This window comes from Opisthocomus hoazin, chromosome 9 (assembly GCF_030867145.1).
Source record: "Opisthocomus hoazin isolate bOpiHoa1 chromosome 9, bOpiHoa1.hap1, whole genome shotgun sequence".
Lineage (NCBI taxonomy): Eukaryota > Metazoa > Chordata > Aves > Opisthocomiformes > Opisthocomidae > Opisthocomus > Opisthocomus hoazin.
The window spans coordinates 28,448,997-28,473,240 of record NC_134422.1 but is presented as its reverse complement, the minus strand read 5'-3'; the positions used below and the strand labels follow the sequence as shown (position 1 = coordinate 28,473,240).

The 24,244-nt window shown below is 39.7% G+C and overlaps 1 protein-coding gene across 12 annotated transcripts in view; it reads left to right on the top strand.

The window, feature by feature from the left end:
* The window catches only part of PDE1A (phosphodiesterase 1A), a 235,525-nt gene that overhangs the window by 200,215 nt on the left and 11,066 nt on the right, over positions 1–24,244 (top strand). For 9 of the 12 annotated variants that reach the window (XM_075430504.1, XM_075430505.1, XM_075430506.1 and 6 more), the window contains 7 exons: positions 2,520–2,621; positions 2,741–2,861; positions 6,656–6,737; positions 8,314–8,434; positions 10,576–10,760; positions 18,045–18,158; positions 23,631–23,906. In XM_075430504.1, the coding sequence (XP_075286619.1) occupies positions 2,520–2,621; positions 2,741–2,861; positions 6,656–6,737; positions 8,314–8,434; positions 10,576–10,760; positions 18,045–18,158; positions 23,631–23,906 (1,001 nt within the window). The remainder of the gene's footprint in view (positions 1–2,519; positions 2,622–2,740; positions 2,862–6,655; positions 6,738–8,313; positions 8,435–10,575; positions 10,761–18,044; positions 18,159–23,630; positions 23,907–24,244) is intronic. The other 3 variants (XM_075430512.1, XM_075430514.1, XM_075430515.1) reach the window with 3 other exon arrangements.

Below are 24,244 nucleotides of genomic sequence, written 5' to 3'. Positions count from 1 at the left end.
TTTGTTACGTTTACAGTTATCAATATATTGCCTGATTATACAAAAATGACTGAAAACCAATGCATAATGAACAGCTTTTCTTTCACAACTTCCCTTGCAGCCTTGTGTCTGAGGAAAGCAGGATTGCTATAACTTGCAAGATGAACCTTATCTCTTCACTTCCCAACTTGCTTTTGCTCATCTTAGCCTGTTCTTGCATTTTTTCTTTAGTTTCCTGCTGACTAAATGTCTTTGTCATGGACAAATCCAGGAAAAGCTGGTTTGTGTTTACTGGTTAACTACTTTTCTGAGAAATTCACGTGCCACTCCTTGTCTCTTCTTTGTTACATAATTATTGAGGTCGCTTTTTCAGATCATCTTGCATCTATTTTTTTACAGTATTGTATCCATAGGCCATGCAGATACAGGAGGGTTAAGAAAGGATGACAGCACAGGACATGACAGTTTACTTCAGAAAAATGGAGGTTGTATACTCAAAACCAGTAGTCTTCCAGTTGTGGGCCCTAAAACCCACTGTGAGCTGTATGTGAATACAGTTACCACTTCCTATCACAGAACTACAGATGACAGCACCTGTGTACCTCCTGCCATGGTAAAACAATTTGGGAAAGGTTTAACTCCAAGAGTAATCTTCTGTGCAGTGGTGGTAGACTGAGCATTTGTAGCTCTGACAGAGATTTATTTATTGTTTCCCCTTCAGTTCTCAGTTTTCCATCCCTCTGTTGGTGGTGGTTGGGGGTGCAGGCAGGAAACAACAGCAGACTGTAGGTGTAGAGCCTCTCCTTTGCTGTTTGGGAGCTTTTTAGCGGCCTGAAATCTTCAGAGGTGTGTGAGGAGGACAGTGCTACATTGTTCAACATTATTCAGGTGATGGAGGTAAGAATTAGGGTTTGTCTGCTGCCATGACAGTGTGAGTAAACTGGAAGCAGCGTTTTGCTTCTCTGTGTGTCTTGTGTAGTAGGAGTGTGGTTATTTCTGAATACTCTTAAAAGTTCAGACATGGAAAGTTCCTAAGAAAGCCTCCCATATAAAGGGCAAGTGATAATTATTTCAGTCTTAGAAACAACAGGGTTTAACAATACAGAGCCCTCAGTTTTCATGCACTGTTCCCCCCCCAACCCCCACCAATGGGTTTGGCTATGTTTGAAGGGTACAGTTTCAAAGCAATGTGGAGGAGGAACAGTTGGGATGCAAATTAATTAGTATCTTATTATGAGGTCAGATAAGGTAAGGCATTTTCTAAACACAAGTTGCTATGGCTGCATATTATTGAGTAGAAGTGAGAGGATTGAGTCTTTATCAAGTTACATCAAAGCAAATCAGGAATAAATACACAAAAATCAGCTTAAATATGCAATTAGTTTGGCTCAAAAGCAGTCTTGGTAGTTTTTATCACAAACTATTCTAACAGCCCTAAAGAAAAACTGCAATTTACCTCTTTAAAACATATTCTTTTGAAAAAAATTGCACTGTTAGATATATCAAAGATATGAATACAATATGAAAAATCAGTAACAATGACTAAAGTAGGATACTACTCTTATAGTTGATACTTTGACATCCTTAAGACGGGGAATGTGCCAGACTGGGAATGTGCCCATGAAGAGACATGCTACATAATCAAATATTTAATGATGTGAATTGTCCCCAATATACATATAAGCAACACTTCCACGTAAATCCTCCTAGGCCATTTAAAAAGCATGTAAATAAAGACCTGGTAGACTCCTATGTGGGCTAGATACAGTCCTGCTACATCAAGGGAACAGAATTTTCCAGATTGGTAGTTATTGTTGACAAAATTAATATACTTTCGTATACAATGAGAATTAATACACTTTCTTACATTAATTTCTATTTTACTGTTTTCATATTCATTTAATAGAAAGCTGATGGACAAGCCAACATCTCTGACTGTAAATCCAAGATATAACTAAATTATAAATCCCGAACTTGTTTTGATTCATGAAATAGGCATTAAGGTATTTTTGAGATGAAGGGTAGTTTTTCATAATATTCCTATATTGGTATAATGTTGATAGTGTTTCAGATGTAATATCTCTTCCTCTTCTGAGTGTTTCCACAGCCTTCTTCCTAGGTTTAGTGTTATGCCTGCCCTGCACTGACATCAGGGCAGAAATAAAAGACACAAATATGTCCTCTTGTGTGATGGTAAGCCCAGAGACCAAATGCTTTTTTGAATACTCTACTGCTTGGAAAAGAAGTAAAGACTTATAATGGGTGACAGAACTGCATGTAGTTTCGGTTTATGCGCTAGAAAAGAGTAGACTCTGAAATAATGATTGCAGATTGCATTTTCTGAATTACATTACTTTCAAAAAATCCCTTTAGGATACAACATTCAAGTTGTTAATAATTTATTGAAATGCTTTTAAAAACATAATAAGACCTGTGATGTTGTTTAGAAAGTTATAAATTAACAAGTACTGCTTAAACAAATGTACTATACATAGAATAAATGAATTGTAATCAGTCATTTTGCTTTTAATTATTCTTAGGGAGTTGCGTAGCTTGGTCATTGAGATGGTCTTGTCTACAGATATGTCGGGTCATTTTCAACAAATTAAAACAATGCGACATACTCTACAGCAGACAGAGGGGTAGGTTATTTTCCATTCTGTTCATTATCTATAGTCTTTCAAAGAGCTCATGTACAAGAAAAGAATTTAAATAGTTGCTTTTGTGTTGAGATAATTGGAGCATGTCCTTGAATTGACAGGGTAGACAAAGCCAAAGCCATGTCTTTGATTCTACATGCAGCAGACATAAGCCATCCAGCAAAATCCTGGGAACTGCACTACCGGTGGACCATGGCCCTGATGGAAGAATTTTTTCGACAGGTGCCATTTTTAAAATCTTTTTACAAATCTAGTTCAAGAAGCAATGTTACTCAATTAGATCTTTTCGTAAGTCTACCAGCAAGGATGCTGTTGGTTGCGATTGACAAGCATAGTCAGTAGTATATGTTCCTTACTCTTCATACATACCACTGACATTAATTCAACTTTAATGTACATGAATAAAAAAAAAATTGTTATAGCTCTATATCTATTTCAGCTGATACCAGGATTCTGAGTGTTGTAGTGTTTTTTTTTCTTTCAATAATAATATGACTTGTCAAGCAGTTTTTATTCTGTAGACAGAGATTTATATATGCTTTGAGTTAAAAAGAAGTACCAGCAGGGTAGGATGAGAGACTTAAACCCAGAAAGAATTCATGTTCAGCAAAGAAGGCAAAAATTTGTCTCCATTTCACATTTCAGAAAGCTCTCCTATTTCTTTTCCTTGCGAGTGCTTGCTGTACATATGCCACATAGATCTGAAGGTTTTGCTTTCATAACAGCTTGACCCAAACACAGAGGTTAGCCAGTATCATCCTGTTAATGCTGTGGCCATACATCCTAAGACAAAAAGGAGATGCATCTTTGTGAAAGTCTTTTCATTTCTGTGAGATACTTAATTCAAAGAGAAAGCTGAGTAGGTGTTGGTGTCACTGCTGCCATTTTTTCACTCACCTCAGCAGGTGAAAAAACCCATTTCTCCAAAGGGAGTATACTCTCCTTGTAAGGAATATCTGTGTCCATGCACGTTTTTAACATAACAATTACTGAACTACAACTGATAATCAAAATCCAGTTTAGGTATTACACAGTTTCTACAGTTATACACAGGTTTTAAAAAAGGTTAATACAGATAACGGAACGGTGTATATCTCACTCGGTTGTCATTATTTCGCTGTATGCTGACATTTTCAAATCAATTGGGTCACACTGGAAAAAGTGGTCAGAGAGTAAAAAAGTCAGTGTGTTAAACCATAAGGTGATTAGGCCCATCCTCCCTAGAATGGGAACCCTTGCTTGGTTCCTAGAGGCTCTTTATATGAATTCGCAATAGCGAACATCAGGATGTCCTTGACTCTGGGCTTTGCACTGCGGAGACTAAGGCTGATGCCTTAATCTAAATAATGAATGGACTAAATTTTGTGGAAATACTGAGTAGAGTCAAGAGTTTGTTTCTGCTTCGGTAAATGGAAATGATGAGGATTTTGAACTTGAGAGGAAAAAGGAGCAGATTACCCAGATGTATATTACTTGAAAAGGTCAGAAATGACCAACTCTAAAAACATTTTAGGTACAGAGAGACAAACTAGACAGAGCCCATGGGACAGTGAGGCAATGTATCCAGTCCAGTGAATGTAACATCAAAATAAACAGTACCACCCTGGTCATTGAGTGCATAGGATCAGCTAATGTTTGAGTTATTCCTTTATCCTTCCATTAGAAGAAGTAACTGGATCCCAAATACGCTGCTCAAGGACTTGAGAAGGCATTTAATAATAGAATCAAATCACCATGTATGTATTTCTGCAACTCAGCAGTATAAAATGTGAAAGTCTCTCAGGCTGTAGAGAAGTGTGCAAGGAACTGAACCCCTCTTTATACGTACTACCAAGAACAGCATGTGTGGAGTAGTTCCAGCACATTCAAATTGTGATGAAGTAACTGTACATATATAAATGCACTGAGCAGGACAGACACAGTTAGGTCGCTTGCTTCCTAGATGCACTGGCTTGGTTGTGCAGCCTCTGGTCTGTTGTGGCGGAAATCTCTTGGATTTCCAAATCTGTGTCAGCCAAGATGAAGTAGTCCAAATGTATACAAAACTCACTAATTCCTCCTCTTCTTTTCTTTAAAAATAGTAATTCAAGTACTTCTACCACCTTACTGGAAAAATCAGCAGAGCCTGAGACTGCCGATGCAAAAACATTTCTTTAACAGGCAGCTTTCAAAGTAGTAATCACCAGCAAAAAATGAACATTCACCTAGACAAAAAACTTTGTTAACTACAGCTAACGATTGAAATACGTGCTAGTGTTAACTTTAGGGAAAAAGCCAAACAACGCTTGAAGTTTAAAAGCAACAACTACAGAAAGTGTGTTATAATGCCAAGGAAAATCTAAGCTACTTGTTTAAAATAGAAATACACCCACCCATCTCAAAACCTTGAAAATAAAGAAATGCATAGTTCAAGTCATTCAAAGAAGTATCACAGCTTCTATAGCATTCTGCTCTCGGTCTGAATAGACCCAAAAGCACAAAAAGATAATTTGTCCAGCACCTGGGCAAAGAATTTTTTTTGTCTGTGTTGACCTTTATCTTGGTCTTAAATATCATGAAATTCTAATGATCAATTTAAATATCAACACTGTGTCCATTATTACAATTTATGATAAACTTAGACTTGTATGATATTTAAGTATTAATTACATATTATATTAATTGCAAAGTATTTCTTAATAGGGGTAAAGAGCTACTTGAAAAGCATAAAAAAATCCCAAACTGATTTTTTACTAGTGTAGAATTTTCTCTTTTTTAATACCTAATAATAAAGATTACAAAATTAATATTGCTTCAGAAATCTTTCATTGGCTAAAATTGTTAGAACACAGTTTAGATTATATCACAATCTGACTCCCGCACTTACATGGAGATACCACTAGCATTGCTCCTAGTGGTAAGTGCTCATGTGTTCTTCTACACTCTGAAGTCAAATTATGAACACTGGGGTGCAGAATTTAAAGGCCATCATGATAAAACTCTCCACTTCCACATGAAACACAATCTGCGAGCTACATCTGTTCCTGTGTCTGAAGTGGTTTTATTGCTGTTATAGTTCTAAACTTCTTCCAAATATAGTTCAATGATAAAAAGACTAAAGAAGGTTTATACTAGCCCCTTCATCCATCAGCTTCTGATGAGATCTTTGGGACAATGTTCATGTACAGCTCCCCACTGAATGACCAGGAAACAGCTCTCTCCATGAGTACTGTAACATGTAGAGCCATTTTACTTGAAAGACTAAGTTTTGCTACATCTATAATGTCAGTGCATCTGGGGGCCAGGTTTGTCCAGCAACACTAATTATAGCCTCCTTTGAAAGATGTCTTTTCAGGGTTTTTTTCTCCACTAGACTTTCTTTTTGAGCTTTTGCAAGTCCGCTGGTCTACTATGCTGAAAATGAACATAACACTCCCCTGTCTGTTAAGACTGTTACAACAAAAAAACTCCTTTAATATGTTCGGTTTTGAAATATTTTCAGAACTAGGTTGTACAAATCATCTTTGTAATGAAGTTGAGCTTGTGCTTTTTTATGACCTCAGCAGCAGACATGCCTGGTAATGAGAATGAGTTCAAGTCAGATCATGCCTTTGACCTGTATAAATCCACTGTAGAAATTTTACATGTTGGATAAACCAATGTAATAGAAGGAAACACTTAGTGTTTGATATACTATTACAACCGTGTCTAAATATTTCCAGTCCAAATGCATCTGGGCTCAGCAGGACTAAACTGTGAATATTCAAGGACTTCATACATGTTAAATATCATTGGCAGATGCCTTGATATTTACTTGAGGGGAACTTGCTTGCACTAAGTTCCTTTGTATAAAAATTGTCAAATATAAGTTAGAATTTTGACTTCTACTTTTCCTGAAAATTTAAAGGTAAATAATGAGGATTTTTTGGCCTATGGCTTGTTTTTATTTAGAAATATAAGTGAAAAAAATTATCTGTTGAATAAATACTCCAAATATTCAGATATGTGCTTATAATATTAAACATTGTTGTTTGCAGGGAGACAAGGAGGCTGCTTTAGGTCTTCAATTTTCCCCACTCTGTGACCGCAAGTCTACTTTGGTAGCTCAGTCCCAAATAGGTAATGATAAGTTGTGGTTTTCTTTTTCTTGTATGTGTAGGATAATGTAAAACCATGTGGACATTTCTTATTCCCATTTTGAATTTTAAATGTTCCAAATGCCATCATATAGAAGGTATTTTTTTGCACCTATCTGTTCACCAAACTCATAAGGTCTTACAGCAGAAATGCGCTGGTCTCAAAAGAACATGAAGTGATTTCAACATATGTGATGCCAAGGAGAGGGAGTAACCAAAGTACTGAACATGAGCCCAGCTTTTACTGTACACTCTTTAGAGTTTGATAGATCATGTCCTTGGACAGATTGACTTTTGCTCAAGAGCTCACAGGTCTTTCTCCACTAGAATCTGAAAGCCTGGTACCATTTTGTAGACGTATCTCAACTTAAAGCTAATTCATACATCAGATCTCTGGACTGCGGTTAAGACTGTCAGTGTAGCAGGATCAAACTACACAGGGTCAAGCCTCGTTGGGTTGATAAGGACCATTGCATTCTGTTCCCATCATCCTAATTGCATTTTGGTCAATGGTGGCCAAACTTCAGCCTCCTATTTTCAGAAATGTACGTCTTGGCTCTCCCTATCCCCATTTCCATCAGCAAAATTAAGAAAATGGGATTACAGGGGCTAGTTACAAGGAGATATCCTAAAAGCATACTGACTAAAGTAGTATGTCCTACCAATAGCAGGACTTTTTATGTGAGTGAACACAATACTCAGGGAGAGATTCTTTAGGTGACAGTGTCTTATCCTTGAATGAAGGATGTTATCCTGTCTGATCTTGTTACTCAAAACATCCTTTATTCCATTTCACTGGGACTTGATAGGCAACGTGTATGAGCATCCTACCTACTGCGGGAGGGAAGCTGGATCCTAGGCTGAAGCACTGTTGCTCACCTTTGTGCTGTGTTGCATGGTTAGAATATGAAGACATCTGGAAATCCATTGCTAGCTCATGTTTTAGCATTATTTTTTTTCTGTTAAGTGCTCAGCAGAGAATAATGCTTCATTCTCTCATTGTGTCATTCCATACCTTGATGAGCACTTTAAAATGTAAAAGACATTGTTCAGAGCTGACATCTCAGAACTGTGGGATGAATGCTGTCTCCCAAGGATATTACTTGTTCTCTTCACTGATTTGACAGAACACTCCTACACAATGTGAAATAACACTTTACCTCCATAGAATAATAAACAGCAGTTTGAAATATTAATTCCTTGGGAAGAAGATCTGAATGGTAAAAGTGACAGTATGACTTCTAACCCCTTGGCTCAACTGTAACTTCCCTTCGATTTAATAACTAATATTCGATTCAAATGGTAGGTGTGTTCTGCAATCCATAAAATTTACATGAAGAAGGAATTATAAGCTATAATTATTAATATCTAGTTATATCTATACAGCTTCAGGAGTTTTAGTTTTTAGTTGTGCTTTTTTCCTCAAGGTTATACTAGTGGTATCTAGTATATCGAATCAGGACTACAGTCAGAAAATCAGCCTGACATCAAGTATTTATTTTTAGATTATGAGAGCTGTGGAAATGTAAAATCTGTTTTTCTTTCTTTTTCTTCTTTAGGTTTCATTGATTTCATAGTGGAACCAACATTTTCTCTTCTTACGGACTCAATGGAGAAAATTGTTTTGCCTCTTATAGAGGAAGCGTCAAAATCTGAGAGTCCTGCATTTGGGACACCCAGGTATAAATACACTGCTTAGTTATTGAACTATACCTAAACTAACATAAGAACATCATTCTTAGAATTATCACAATTATTTTAACCGTTGGAGAAGTGGCATAAATAGCTGTACAGTATTGCCACCATGTGGTGCTCTGTTGTATTTGCAACATGCCCTTACTCCATTGACTTGATGATCGGGCATATAAAAAGGCAAAAACACAAGAATGAGCAAAACACACACGTGTAAAATATAAAGTGTTTTTTCTGCAGCATATCTAATAATAACTTTTTTCCTTCTACTATAATCTTTGCAATAGATTATTGAAGTTCCTAGTTTTCTTATCTTGAGCCATTTTCAGCAGAATTTTAATTGACGGTACCAAAAGTCATTTCCTTTCTGAGAGACAATTGGAAGTGGAAGTGGTGAAGGTGGTTTCAGGTTTTTTTCTGTTTTTTGTTATGCTTTAGGTCGCTTTCCTTCTTCACCTTTCCACTTTAGTATTGTATGAGATATACATTTGAGACCAAATTGATTCCACTTATATGCCACTTGAGAGATGTAAATACAGTAGAAGTGAGATGCAGTAGGGGGCTTGCCCATCAAGCTCTTGATTTTTTGCATCATTATAGAAGTTGTCTGTAAAACAAACTAGCTATGACAGACAATGTTATCTGAGTGACTCCACGCTGAAAGTGTCATTGAATAATCATATACTGCTTTTACAAATATTACCTCTGTTACCACATCTTTTTCATTGTAAAACTGTGATTTGAGCTTTCTCAGCGGCTAATAACATGATAAATCTGCAGGGCAGTTTTTCATTTGCTGTGCATTAGTTAGATTTTAATAGGAAAATGATGAACCCAGCTCTAGTCTGATCATGGTTTTACTCTACATGTATTTCGGTCACTAGAAGTAAGTAGAAGTTATCACAGGTAGGTATTTATGAGAGTGTTCTTAGTGCTTTGGGGAACAGTGCTAAACTAAGGCATTATTGATAGCAAACTTATTTACCTACTCACTTCTTCACAAATGAGTGATTAGCAGCTGCAAAGGATTAGTAGCTCCAGGCTTCATTTTCAGTTGATGTTCATGACTGAGTGGTAGATGAGCAAAGGCTTATGATCCACGAGAGCTTCCTCCTGTGTGATGGAGGATAAAGGGATTTTTTCTTGGTGTGGAATCAAGTGCTACACTTACGAAGAGAGTGGAAAGCCTATAGCATGATGCAGAAATGTCTGAGCCAGGAGAGTTGCACAAACACTACTGGGTGAACACCATGCGTATATGATGTGACATTCATTGTGGTGCCTGGAAAACATTAGAATTATAGTCTATTCTTTTCGTTCTATCCCATTCAACATCTCTGGAGCACATGGAAATTATAATTAAGTCTTGTTGTGCAGTTCTCACTGATATGTTCCCTGCAATTTGCTGATGTAATGGAAATCCATTTGTATGCGTAGTAACATCCATCTATGACATGATTACCTATACGGGGCCAGAAATAGGTCTCATTTTTTAATCCTAAGTAAAAAAATAGAGTTAAGTCTTTTTTACCCACCTTTACATGTATCTGAATATTCATATATGGATAATCAATTTGACTTCTGTCTTACCTTACATGTAAGGCAGCTTGCAGTAACTCTTAAGTGGATTTTAAAGCCACTGTACTAAATCCTGCATTGACTACGCTTAAAGGCATGTACCTTGAAGAGATTTTTCAGCTGAAGCTAAAGTTACTTACCTGTCATATACTTTCATGTCTTGCTTTTTTAAATGCGTTAACAAATAACACTCAGATGTCTTTCCTGTGAGCCCCAAAGTTACCATTCACTGTTCAAAAACACAGCTAAGAGCCTGCTCCAAAATGGCTACAGAAACATTCTTTCAAGAACCAACTTACAAGTAATGTATTTTCAGCTGTCTTTTTTTTTTTTTAAGAATTCCCTGGAAAAATGTCAGTAAGAATTGGTCTCAGGTTACAGCTTCATGAGCTGAAGAAATGTCCTGTATCTCAGGTATTCTTTGGTGAAAACTACTATTGTGAGTTAGTGATTGCATGTAGGTCCTAAGGAATTTGACTCAAATTAACTGGTTGTGTATTATTAAAATTGCTTGACTCTGTTCATAATTTAGGGGCTTTTCACTTCTGCAGCCAAAATAGCCTGGGAGCAGTAAGCAATGCTGAAGCACAAAGACGACCCAGTTTTAAAAGTTCAAGTGATGGAGGGACTCACACAGAAAATTCTTTAGCAACTGTAGACCTAACAAGCTTTAAGGACAACTTGATGAAGATCATTCAAGCAAACAAAGAAAGATGGAAAGAATTAGCAGTAGAAGGTATGATATTGTGAAGTGGAATGTTTTTACAGGTTACTCCCTAAAATCTCCCTTACTTTCATTTTTTAATTTTCTTCAATGTATAAAAATACGTAGTTGTCTTGTATGCAATATTTCATGTCTTAATGTTTGTTTAGATGGTCCTGTTTTGCTCTCCCAGGAGGCATAAAGAGATGCAGGTGGTCAGGGGATGAGTGGATATCTTACAGCCTGTACAATAAGGCTCTGTGCTGCTCAGCTAATCTTTAGAGGTCTGGTTTAGAAATATGCATTCTGCACATTTAATCATAACGGATACTGACATATGCTTTAAATGCCAAAATCAACAATTCAAAGTAATATGTGCTGCCACATTCCTTAAGGAATGTAAAAGTTGTACTTCGCTATTAGAAATGCTGTTTGTTCCCCACTGTATGGAACAAAATTCAGTATTGCAGGCTTCTTGGGACTATGCTGTAAGTAATTATTTAAATGACTCGGTGGATCTAAAGATTTGGGCATTTGCAGCATGTATTAGACCCAAACAAGGCAAAAAGTGACTCTTCATCTGCTGGTTGGTAGTTAATAAAACCAAACCTGTGTCGAGCATCTTAGTTCATAAACCATACCTGGAAATTGTCTGGGGTTGGAGTTATCTGAGTGAAGTGATTTTTGGTGAATGTTGAACACAATTTATAACCTTGATCCAGGTTAAGTGAATGGCATTTGGGTATATTTTGTCCACAGTCTATGTTGCTTCCGAGTAAGCACCTGGAATATTTCAGCATAGCGTTTCACTGCTGGGGCTGGTCCTGCTGTACATGACCTGATGCTGACTGCAGGGAATAGTATGCTGGAACCCAGTGCCAGCCTTGTCTTTCATTCCATCATCCAAAGCAGCACCTTTTTCCTCAAAGAGGTGTCAGACAAAACAGAAAAACACTACTGAGCAGTGCTAAAATCTCATTTAGTGCAAAACTGTGAATGAATATTCTAGTTAGGAGAATATTAAGTAAGAACAAGCTTCCATAATCTATTGTGACAATGACTGGAGAGTTAGGTAGAAGGAACAACTGAGGAGAGATTTAACTAATACTGTCTCTTGTTCATGAGCAACTTCATATAATCGATTGCCTGTTTTGGTGTTGTCCAACTAATACTGATGGGCAAAAGGACAAAGCTGCTACTTTGCGATGATCAGTAGTGATAGCAGAACATGAGAGTGCCCAAGACCACTTAGCTACAGCCTGCAGAAATCAAGCAGCGCTACATGCAAGGTCCTTCCATATGGAAGAATGGAGAACTTGCCATCTGGAAGTTTGTTATTTCCAGTTACATCTAACCAGTTAGATTTTGGTACATCAGCTTTTTGGTATATTGTTTGGGTGTGCAGTGCTTATCAAAAAGATAATTTCCCCTTCATTTCCAGTGCTTTTTAGTGCTTTATAATTTACTGATAGATTTAGCACTGTTTTACTGGGCTGTTGACAGCCATTGAAAACACAAAGCTTCCCACAGCAGTAGATTTAAGAATTATTTCTCTATACAGTCAATATTAATGTGAGGCACAAGAAGATCCAGGAAGCTTTGGGCATTCTTTCTGCTGTGAAAAGCAGAGCTGTTAATGTTCAAGACTCCACGGACTTTGCTGAGGTTGTAGTTGTCCACATTCTAGGATGCCCATTCTTTTCTTCCATCAACTTGATTAATGAAGTATGTCCAAGTATTTCCTGAACAGCTATGGAATTACAGTAGAATGTACATTAGAAAAACTGATCTGTAAGTGGAAATAGCTGGTGTTGGGGCCAGAGCTTGATGAACAATATCTACTCTGTCTGATTGTGATTGAATTTGTTTTGCAAAAGCTCTGTGAGAGCAAGAAAAAGATTTACAGAAAACCGCACCCATAAAGAGACTACTTGCAGCAACATCTAGAGTTGACTGGAACATGGCATGGAGACCTTCAGGGTGCCTGGTTAGAATCTAGAGGAACCTTGTGAATAGCACAAATACTTTTGAGTATAGAGTTATATTTTATTAGTACACGTATAGCAAGTTTTTTAATAAAAGCTGGGGGGCAGGGGATTATATAGTTTTTGTGAAAGTTAAAATATTTTCCCTTCATTTTTTGCAAGCAATGTGTGGGCACTTACTCCATATGTGGGCACTAAGGGCTCCTGGAAAAGAGGTTTTCACTAAGTGGATGTAGCCCCTACAGAGCACTGTCTGAGGTAGCACGTAAGTTCCTTGTCACATAATGGGAGAAGGAATCTTCCCCAACTGGTCCAGATCAGCAGTATATCTGCTCTGAAGCTACACCCTGCAAAGGGTGAAAATCCTTAATCAGATTGTGCAAAATTAACGTCTAGTAAAGAATGAAAAATATTGAAATACATCCCCTTTCCACTTGACATTTCTTTCAGATTGCACTCAAGTTTCAGTAAGCTTGTAAGTGAATATCCTGAGACCTTGAACCTCTGGTAATTTGTTCCATCCTGTCTGGATGTGATGTTACCTCCTCTGATCCTATAGCTTGATGAGAAGTCTTTAGGTTGCTCTGAGCATATGTATGAAGTTGTGTTTTATTCATATGTTAGTAGAAGCAGGTACTAAGGGAAGAAATACCGGTCATAAATCACAGCCAGGTGAAAGGAGTTTTGTTATTGCTGTCATTATTCCTAGCTAGGTAATTTACGACAAAATGCAGAGCTGAGTGCACGGAGGAGGTCACGTGTCTGAGGACAGTATGCCATGGTAGTAAACAGGCTGGCTGTTAGTGTAGATCTGCAAACACACTTCCTGAGCTGACTGTGACAAACAGTACTTGTGCTGTTGAAAGAACCATCTGCATTCTCGTCAGTGGGCGCCGCAAACACTAGACATTGTTCCCAGATGAGTTCACAGGCTCAGGAGAAGTTGTCTCCATAAAATGTAGTAATACAGACGCACAAGTAATATAGAAAGGAAACTAGCAATAATCCATATAACTTCCTGAGCATGAGGAACTCGTTTCAGCTTCTCACCTTTTTGGGATAAGGCTATGCGTGTAGCACTGGTTGGAGGCAGTTCAGCCAGAGGTGAGTGAGGGCGGAGGAAGGTGGTCTGACTACTATGCCCAGACAGGCCAGAGCAGGAGACCAAGACACACAGAGGGTGCTGTTGACAGAGCAGCTTTCCTGGAGACATAGCAGGCTGCGCTGCTGGTGCTACCCCTCCCTGAAAAGGTGGTTGCTGCTGAGACTTGACTTAGAGCAAGCAGCTTGTGCAAGGAACAGTGTTCTTCGTTTTGGAAAGGCCTGTGTTAGTAAGGAAAGTGATTCTCTACCTAGGCAGCTGTTGGAGAGCTTCCTTAACAGAAGACTCACTAAATAAGATGGTTCCATTTCGCTAAAAAGGCCATGTCTTGTATAATTGATGCAGAGGAGCTCAGTGCTACATAGCCTAAGGGTCCTCAACCTTTCAGCACTGGAAAATTAGAGGAACGTTTCTCAGGCCTTTCAGGGAATGCTGTTAACAGGGAATTACCATAATGATCAAACATCTGGGATTCTAATTTGAAAGCCTTGATGTTTAATTAATATTCCAAACCCCTAATCACCAGATAATCTGTCTTTGTTCAACTCAACACAGTGATAAAGAGACCATTCCATTCTGTGCTTCTTTCAACACATAGCGGTGCTGGCCACTGCTACTTGCAATTGTGGTAGTTGTAGTGAATAGACAGTAAAGATGCTCAGGTGAGTCTGAGAGGTTGTTTCATTAGAGAAAATGTTTGCTAAATGGATTTTAAGGTCTGGACGTTGTTGATGTACTGAGAAAGCTGTAAGAAACACACAACTTGTTGGGAAAGATTTAAATATCATGTAAGATCCTTCATGATGCAGTTCTTAGAACATAGAGAAATTGTAACACAATGATTTAGTATTTTTAAAATACATTGTTTGTTCCTTATGTCTACAATGTTTATTCCTTCGTGCTTATTTTGTTCTATAAAAATGTTCTAAAGATTTACTAATCAAGTTGGTCAGTGGTTGGCAAGCTCAGGTACTCTAAACAGAGTAAACGAGTATGCATTAGTGATACCCGTAAATCATGCTTAACATCTGTTCAGTAGATGTCATTGCAAATAAAGTTACAGGGATAAATAAGTAACATTATCTTCACTTTACAGTTGAGCAAAAAGATGCACAGACAGCTTAGGACACTCACCTCAAGTTGTATGATACCAAGAGGGAATGCACAGACCAAGGGTCCGATAGGCCCATCACTGAAGCGTGCTAATGTTGTTTATGCCCAGGGTATTACAACAGCAGTGTTACTTGGTGTTCCCATTTTATACTTATGTAACTCTTCTGAAGAATTAACTGTTACAGAACCTGAATAAAGGCTGCATTATTTTCATAGAAAGTGATCAGTGACAAACCTTGTCCTCAACACCTTTTGGCCATGCACTGTGCTGCACAGCTTGGAAGTGTATGTCTGGGATGACTGACTGCATCGGGATGGGGTATAAAATATGTGAGGCTGAATGAGGCTCTCGCACTGTCCTGTGCGTAATTTTGATAGAAAAAATATGAAAAAATTACAACTATTTCCTCTTTGGAGTAGAGATCAGCTTTTTTTTTTTTTTTTTTTTTCCTGTTTGAAGCAACTTTAAATAGCAAACGTCTCTTCTGAAAGACCTCTGTGTGGTAACTGCAGGCGTGCCTTGGGCACTTTCAGTCCTGCATACTTCCAGTCACAATAACCACAGGGTTCGGTTACATTTTGTCTGAAAGATTTTCGCTGCAGACTCACTAATAAGAAGAGAGTAACAGCTGCTGAAATGCAAAAATCTGAGAGTGATGATCTGATAGCATGTTAATGTGATTTAACAGCCGCTAGGAAAGGCGGGCGGTGGGAGGACATGTGTGACAGTCATAGAAACTGACTGACAGTTTGGCAGATGAAATCTACACTAGTGGATTGTTTTAATCTGTTAGAGAAAAAATAAATTCAGAGGGCTAAAGGAGTCCCATCTAGGACCAGTGACAGTGATTTTAATTGCAGTGCCAAAATGTTTAGGTCATAAACAGTTTTTGAGCTACTCCAGAAAAGTGTTAAGAACAGTGGGAAAAGAATTTTTCATCTGAGAAAGTGCAATGAATGGGTGGAGCTAAGAGTAGCAAGAAACAGTTTGTATCGGCAGTACCTGGTAAATCATAGACTAAGGAATGACAACTGAACCTGGTAATGGAACCTGTTATATATCCCCTGGAGTACACACCAGAGAGCTGGCCTGACTCTGGACATGAGAAACTACTCAACTTAAAGCACCTTTTCCCTCTAGTAGGCTCAGAGCCACATGTCCCTCCCTTCCTCAGCCCCCAAAGTTCCAGCATTCAAGCCCCTGTGCTTACAGCTAAACAGTAAGAGAAGTAAAAGGGGGAGGTAGCCACCCTACGAAACCATAAACTCACAAGTTATTTCTAACCAGATCTTTCAGTAAAAAGTTTTGATAGCTAAGTAAGCCTTTGCTACCTTCTCTAAATGATGTAATGCTGTGACATCAAGTGCTACGGGATTACATGATGCGCGGTGGGCTTTATATACTCCTATATCTGTGATGAAATTTGTCTGAGGAGTTGAAAGTGGAAGGAATCAGTGTCTAAGTAACTCTGTGGGTTACTGCAATGTATTCTTGGGTTTGAAAGTGGCAGCGTGGCTAGGAAAATCGTGGATGTTTGGGAACTCTTGAACATGTCTTTAAACTTCCTTGGGAGTTCCAGAGGCACCAGGATCAGTTCTCTCATTTTTGGCAAAGTTTTGATGCTTGTTGCTGGTCTCTTCTTCTTCTCTTTAAAACAGCTGATGTGAGAACATGTCTTTTAGAAAGGTGCTGTTCCTTCCCATGTGTCACGTTAAAAGGGGTAAGGGAGTCCAGTAAGTGGCAAAAGGAGAGCCCTCCTGTTGAACCACGAAGTTCAGGAGCAGACCCCCTTGCATTCTAGACTCTCTCTTGGAGACAAGTCTAGGTGCAGCTGGATCTACTCCTAGTCCCAGACTTGGTGAATGGTTTATGTCTAAAGGGTTAAGTGTGTAGCCACTTCGCAGATTCAACTTGCCTGCCAGAGCCCCTCCAAGGACTTTCACTGAAACAGTTTCGCAAAGTTGAGACAATAGGTAATTTATTCAAGTGACAGGTATCACAGATTTGGGATTGCCGTTGGTAAATGCACTGTCTACAAAAACAGAGCTCAAGGTAATGGTTTAGCGCTTTAGTTAACGATGTGTTCCCGGGGATACGTCTGACAAAGTCAGAGGCGCGACTCTTACCAAAAAGGTGTCCCTTCTTGGGGCGGGGGGAGAGGTGCAGGCTCGTCAAGCCATCCGTCAGGTGAAGTTCTTGCTTGGCTCCTCCTACCAAAGAGAGTTTTCGAGTGCCAATTTTTATATGTTTGAAAATCTTTTTGCAAGTGGGACTAAGTCAATTGTTGTGTATCGATTGGCTCTTGGCATGGAATGTCATGTCGTCACAAGTGGGACTCAGCAGTTTGACATGCCTTCGGAGCAGGCATCTTGGTGTGCGCTTCCGGGAGCCATCTGTCCTTTATCCGAAGCAATCTCTGGCTGTGAGGTCTCCGCTGCGCCCCACAGATCACTGGGTTTACAGTGATGGGCTATCCCCCCTTCCTTCTGTCTGATAAGATAAGCGCAAGTTAATTACCCCATTTGTTAACTCTTCGGCTCTTGATGCCTGAGTCCGAGCATGTCTTTCCTCTTGCATTGACAAGTCCAGCAGGGCCATCGATTACTCCATGTTGTCCCAGTTGCGCTGCTTTGTCACTGCTTTTTGTTTTCCAGTAAAAAAGAAGGCAGACAAGCCTAGAAATCAAAGTTTGTGGTAGGACACACAGAGTCCATAACATCCGGCAGCATTCTTCATTATAGATTCCTCAAGTAATTTAATTCTTAGTGAAGATGAACAGCTTTCCTCTCTAATTCAGCAATTTGCTAATTCTTAATATTTCAATGTCATCGTGTCTTTCTGTAAGGGTAAATTATTGTAGCTTATTTTCAACACAGCCAATGAAAATAGCAATGTGATTCAGCAGACATTTGCTTTATTGGGGTTTAGTGCTGTGGCAGTCGCTGCTGTTAGCTGATTCGAGATGTTCTACTTACACATGGCTTTTGTGTTTTTCCTCTCCACTCTTGTTAAGTCAGTACATGCTGAAGTGGTGCAGTTGCTGGAGACAGAAAGGTATCTTATAATCCTTGTACGGTGAAGAAGATAGTAATTGAATACTCTGTTTCTTATTACAGAAAGACCAGGAAAAGAAAGTCAATGGACACGTACAGAAGAGAAAGTACCAAAATGCAGAAAAGCTTCCTCACCACTTAGTAGACCATGTCCTGAAAGTATGGCTGCAGACACAGGTAGTGATGTAGCTGAGCTGGTGGAAATCAGTGTTGTAGTTTATAATGCAGACTCACCAGGGCTTCTGTAGCAGCAGAGCAGCGATACTTTGGAGACCACAGAGTCCTTTGGCACAACACTAGAGATGGAGCTGTGTGACAGTTTTAGTGTTTCATGGACAATTTAGACCTTTGTTGGGCTGACAGGAATTCAGTGCTCCCATTCACTCCGGCAAACAATAAAAAAAAGAACTTAAGGAACTCATTTCAATTTTTGGAGACTTATTAAGCTAAAAACAAGGTGACAATGAAAGAAGAGTAGTATCTGCTGAAAAGGGAAGAGGAAAGAAGTCACCTTCACTAGTTAACACATTTTCTGTGGATGCAAAATTACTAAGTACCAGGGTTTTTTTTTCTGAAATTTGTCTGTTGCCTTACAACTCCTACCAGTTTCATAGAATCACAGAATCATAGAATGTTAGGGGTTGGAAGGGACCTCTGTGGGTCATCTAACCCAACCCCCCTGCCGAAGCAGGGTCACCTACAGTAGGCTGCACAGGACCTCGTCCAGGGGGGTCTTGAATATCTCCAGAGAAGGAGACTCCACAACCTCCCTGGGCAGCCTGTTCCAGTGCTCCATCACCCTCAGAGTGAAGAAGTTCTTCCTCATGTTCAGATGGAACATCCTGTGCTTCAGTTTGTGCCCATTGCCCCTTGTCCTGTTGCTGGGCACTACTGAAAAGAGTCTGGCCTCATCCTGACACCCACCCTGAAGATATTTATAAGCATTTATAAGGTCCCCTCTCAGCCTTCTCTTTTTTCAGGCTGAACAAGCCCAGCTCCCTCAGCCTTTCCTCATAGGACAGATGTTCCAGTCCCCTCATCATCCTCGTAGCCCTCCACTGGACTCTCTCCAGTAGCTCTTCATCTTTCTTGAAGTGGGGAGCCCAGAACTGGACACAGTACTCCAGATGGGGCCTCACTAGGGCAGAGTAGAGGGGAAGGAGAACCTTCCTCAACCTGCTGGCACCACTCCTCTTGATGCACCCCAGGATCCCATTGGCTTTCTTGGCAGCCAGGGCACACTGCTGGCTCATGGTCAACCTGTCATCCACCAGCACTCCCAGGTCCCTCTCCACAGAGCTGCTCTCCAGCAGGTCTGCCCCAAGCCTGTACTGGTTCATGGGGTTGTTCCTCCCCCGGCGCAGGACCCTGCACTTGCCCTTGTTTTATTTCATCAGGTTCCTCTCTGCCCAACTTTCCAGTCTGTCCAGGTCTCGCTGAATGGCAGCACAGCCTGCTGGTGTGTCTACCACTCCTCCCAGTTTTGTGTCATCAGCAAACTTGCTGAGGGTGCACTCTAACTCTTCATTCAGGTCACTGATGAAGTTAAACAAGACTGGGCCAAGTACTGACCCCTGAGGGACACCACTAGTTACAGGCCTCCAACTAGACTGAGTGCCGCTGATGACAACCCTCTGAGCTCTGCCATTCAGCCAGTTCTCAATCCACCTCACCGACCACTCATCCAGCCCACACTTCCTGAGCTTCCCTAGGAGGATGTTATGGGAGACAGTATCAAAAGCCTTGCTGAAGTCAAGGTAGACAACATCCATGGCTCTCCCAAACAAAACAATGTATTAGAACTATTTTGTCAACAGCCCAGCCTAAACACAAGGGAAGAAAGACTCCAATTCTACCATGTTTATGTATCAAATGCCATTGTTGCTTCTCATGGACAGTGATTTAAGGTAGGAGTTCAGAAATGTCACAGAAGTACAGATGAGAGGGATAAGATTGAGTCACGCCTAACAGACTGGTTAGGAGAAACTGTTTTACAGATGAACTCACACAGATTTTGCTGAGTAACACTTGGGTTCTTTTAAAGAAATCAATACCAAGCAGTCGAAAATAGGTAAACGGGCCTGGCTCCAGGCACTTTTACCAAGTTAAAACAGAGAGAGCAAAACCAGCAGCAACAGTAACACATAACCTGAGATCACTGCACTGCACAACACATTGCTGTCTGCCTTTACCTGAATGGATATGATAATCCTCAAGCTGTTCAGTGCCTAACTGAGCCCCCCCAAAAAATCAGAGGCAAGTTTTCTAGGGGGCCAAGAAGGCTGTTTAATCTTATTAATCTTATTAATCTATTTACTCTTATTAAACGTTCTCAGTGTTACGCCAAGTTATACTGTTCGTTGAACGTACCCCATTTCCATCTCCAGCTGGCCACGGCAGTGTGTGCCAAAAGGGGAGGAGGAACTTGCTCTTCCCAGCAGCTCGGTGCAGGGTGAGGGGCAGCAGCCTTGCCTGCTGCTCTCAGGGGGTCCTGGCAGCTCATGGCTGGAGGGAGGCAGAGGCTCTGCCACAGTAGTTATTACAGTTCTTGCTGTCCAGCACTGGGGATCAAATACCATGCCAACTCTGCTGCTCTTACACTAGTGGTATTAACTGAGCAGTGCCTTGCTTGAACTTTAGTTATTCAGCCACTGTCCCAGTCTCAGCCTGTTTTAAAGACTGCTAAACATTTCTGTTTCATCAGAGTGATAGAAAATGCCAATTATGGTATGCAATATAAAGGTCCTATGTATTATAGAGTACAACTATTAGCTGTTATGGAAAGCAGAAAGCTGTATTTTTCCAGCACATATAGCGTATTCCACAAGTGACTGACGTACCATAAGGATCCAGTATTATTCAACTTTTTGAAAGTGGATTTCATAGAGACTGAAGCTGAGTGGAGCAAAGCAAGTCAGAACATAGACTGAGATGTACAACAGATGGGAGAGTTATTACCAAGAAAAAGGATTTGGGATCTTAATGAAAGTTGTGATATCATCATAGAGGATTTGTACTTGAGGCTTCTCAGTCTCGGTCACAACTACCAGCCACTCCTCCTAGCTGCCCTGAACAAACTCCTCCCAAGTGGAAAAGATACTTATCTACAAGCTTATTTAACTGAGAGTGACTTTATTACCATGGAATGGTGATCACAGATATGATTATCAGCATAAAAACACTGATGCTTAGCAATAGTTTTAACTCCACAGATTTTAAAACTCCACAGTATTTTTTTGTACTTAGAAAAGATTATATTTTTCTCACATATGATTTTCTACTGCCTTCTGGAATAAATAGTATCACACCAGTTTAAATGCAATAAGTATGACATTTAACTAGTATATTATCAGACATAACTTGGTGCAGAGATACTCCATTTCAAAGCTACATCCATCAGATGTGCATAGACCTGAGTTAGAGTTTGGCTGTGTTTTAGATATCCTTAAACAGACATACTTGACATCATCTCAAGGGCAGTCACAGAAGTAAGAAACCAGCATGATGGAAGTTAACAACAGGCCATGACCATTGTTCTGATTAAACTGTTAATCTTCTTTTACCAGTTGAAGTTTGGTAGGGAGTGAAGGAAAGCAATTTTAAGTTTAGATATTCAGCTAATATCTAACAAATAATAGTGAGGTTTGCCTATATGAATATTCTGAGACTTCTAATATGAGAATAAAGTGGTCAGCCACCCAGTTACACCCAGACAAATCTGAATTCTGGATACCATTGTCCTAAAACACCATTCTGTGAGAAAAATACTGTCTGTTCTTTAAAGCTTTCAGGTTAAAAAAGCCACCTTTTGTAGCGTGAGCTAAGTTAATATTACAGTTTTATCTGCGATTATAGTTCAGCTTTGCTTTCCTCAACTTACAGATTCATCTGAACAGCATCTGAATTATTTTATCTTGGAATTTCCATGGCTTTTTTAGAAAGCTAGGGGAAAATGCTTACAGTTCTGCCATGTGGAGGCAAATATGGCACATAAATCAGTTTCTTGAGACAAAAGCCTTAGGTAGGTAGATTATACTAAGAGTGGCAGATGCTTTAATTAACGTATCTGGATCGAACATCAGATTTGCTTCAAGTTGCATATACATCTTTCTTAATATCTTTAGCCCAACCACTTTGTAAGAGCTGTGTTGAAGTCTGTATACAAAGAGTACTTGTCCAAGTTTCAGAAGATCTGGAGTCCAAAACAAGCAGGTCTCTAAAGTTTGTTAAAAAAAAAGAGGCTTAATTTAAAAATTGCTCAAATTTGAAAGTTCTTGATTTTTTTATGTGTCTGGCAGGAAGTATAGGAAATGTCAAAAGAAGGAAATTATTTAACTATTCCATGCTTCTGCACATCAGTTCAGGTTTGGAGGTGTTCCTTTCCATCCATTTCACAGGCCAAATTGTACTTCAGGGGGAACTTTCTTTGGATTCAGAAAAGTGAGGTGACAAAGATGCCAAATGCTGACTGTGGTAGAAATGCGATTACAGACTGGGCTGTCTTTCAGTTGTCGTATGGATTCACTTCTGGTCTGGATTTGGACTGGTCGCTCACAACCAGAGTTTCTGGGAGCTGCCAGTTGAACTCAATAAATATCTCATTGTTTAGTTTCCTTCCTTAAAACATTGTGCACAGCCAAGTTAGAAATTTTATGCAACATCATGCAGCTATTTTGTGGAGGTGTTGTTCAAACTGCAATGCTTTCACTTTTTCAATTGATAGTGGTTTATATCTTCTGTAGTAACATACAGATTCTAAAATCTGCATTTACGGAACAGAGATTCTAACGGCAAGAGAAATAGGCCCTCCATGAAGATGGTACAGTTATTTTTTTATCAGACTTTTCACCCTCCATCACAAGTTTTCGATACTCTCTTTTCTCTGTCTTCTAGTTCCTCCTGGTACCACCTCTCTGTGCTGCTCTGTTCTGTCTCTGTTTACTCTGGGCCATTTCATTTGTACTATTCTCCAAGTCTCTGCAATAGAGCAAGGAATAGAGTCTTCCATGAACATTATTTTCTCCTGTAGCTGCTGTCCCCTGAAGCACGATTTCCCTGGTATTTCTTCCTTCCCCTCCTGTATGTGCCACTAGCCATAATGGCAGCAGTACTGGACTGCATGCGTGTAACCCTCTGTAACTGGTTCCAGCTGAGGCTCTGTATCAGCTGACATTTTTGAATTTTCCAGGCTGATAGACCAAATTCCTTCAGGGTTTGCCTTCAGTTCTGGTGCTTCCCCCACCCCCAGCAAGGTGCTCCCCTCCATGCCCCCAGAACTGATGAACTCTGCTCCTAGTCCTGTGATGGTAAACCCCACTGCTGGGGGACATGCCTGCAGCGTGGGGTCCTCCTGCTCCCACCCCTCAGCTTACAGTGTGTCTGATGATGCTCCTTGCTCTGTACTATGGCCAAAAAATGAGGTACAAGTTAAAGATCAACCAAGAAAGCGGACCACTATGGTTCAGTTGCAATAGCGTAATCAGGAGCAGAATCTGACCCACATTAAACACACCACTGCACATGTCCTCGTGCAGAAAGTTGATGTTCACAGTGTTCCCATGTGCAGCTCTTATCAGTCACTAGTCTGAAATCAAACAATTGTGGCATATCCTTCTTATCTAATTCACATATTTTGTTCCCTCTTTGTAGAAGAACTTGTGAAAAATGTTGGTGAACAGGAAAAAGACCAAAGCAGAAATTCCACAGATGCACAGTTACAGGAAGAGACAACAAGGATACAAAATGAGAGTAGTCAGGGAAGCGATGGTACAACCTGTCCTCCCAGATCCATCGTCCTACAAGTAGTCTCTCTGGACACTCCTCTGAGTGATGAATCCAACTCAGAAAAATGCACTAACTCTGACCCGAACCAGAAAGATCTCACCGATGCCCAGCAAGAAACGCAGAATACAGACCCACTGAATGGTAATACTTCATCACAGAGCACCAGTCAATCTAATGAAGCTGTCCAGGGCAAAGCTGCAGCAGTGTCTGGTATCTCCCTGTCAAACATTGACAGTAATGTAAAATATTGAAATAAGGTGTTGTACAAGCCACCAGCATAAGACAGTTTCTTGAGGCATGTGTAGAAACAGTAATGTCCTAAAACCATCAAATAAAAGCTGTCTGATGTAAACAAATATCATCTTCTCGATATTAGCTATTTGGTTTCTAGTAGATTTTTTTTGCATAAAATACCAAGACCTTTAGTTGAACTGGAAGAGTGATTTTAAAGTAATTTGAAGATGCATATTTGCAATTAA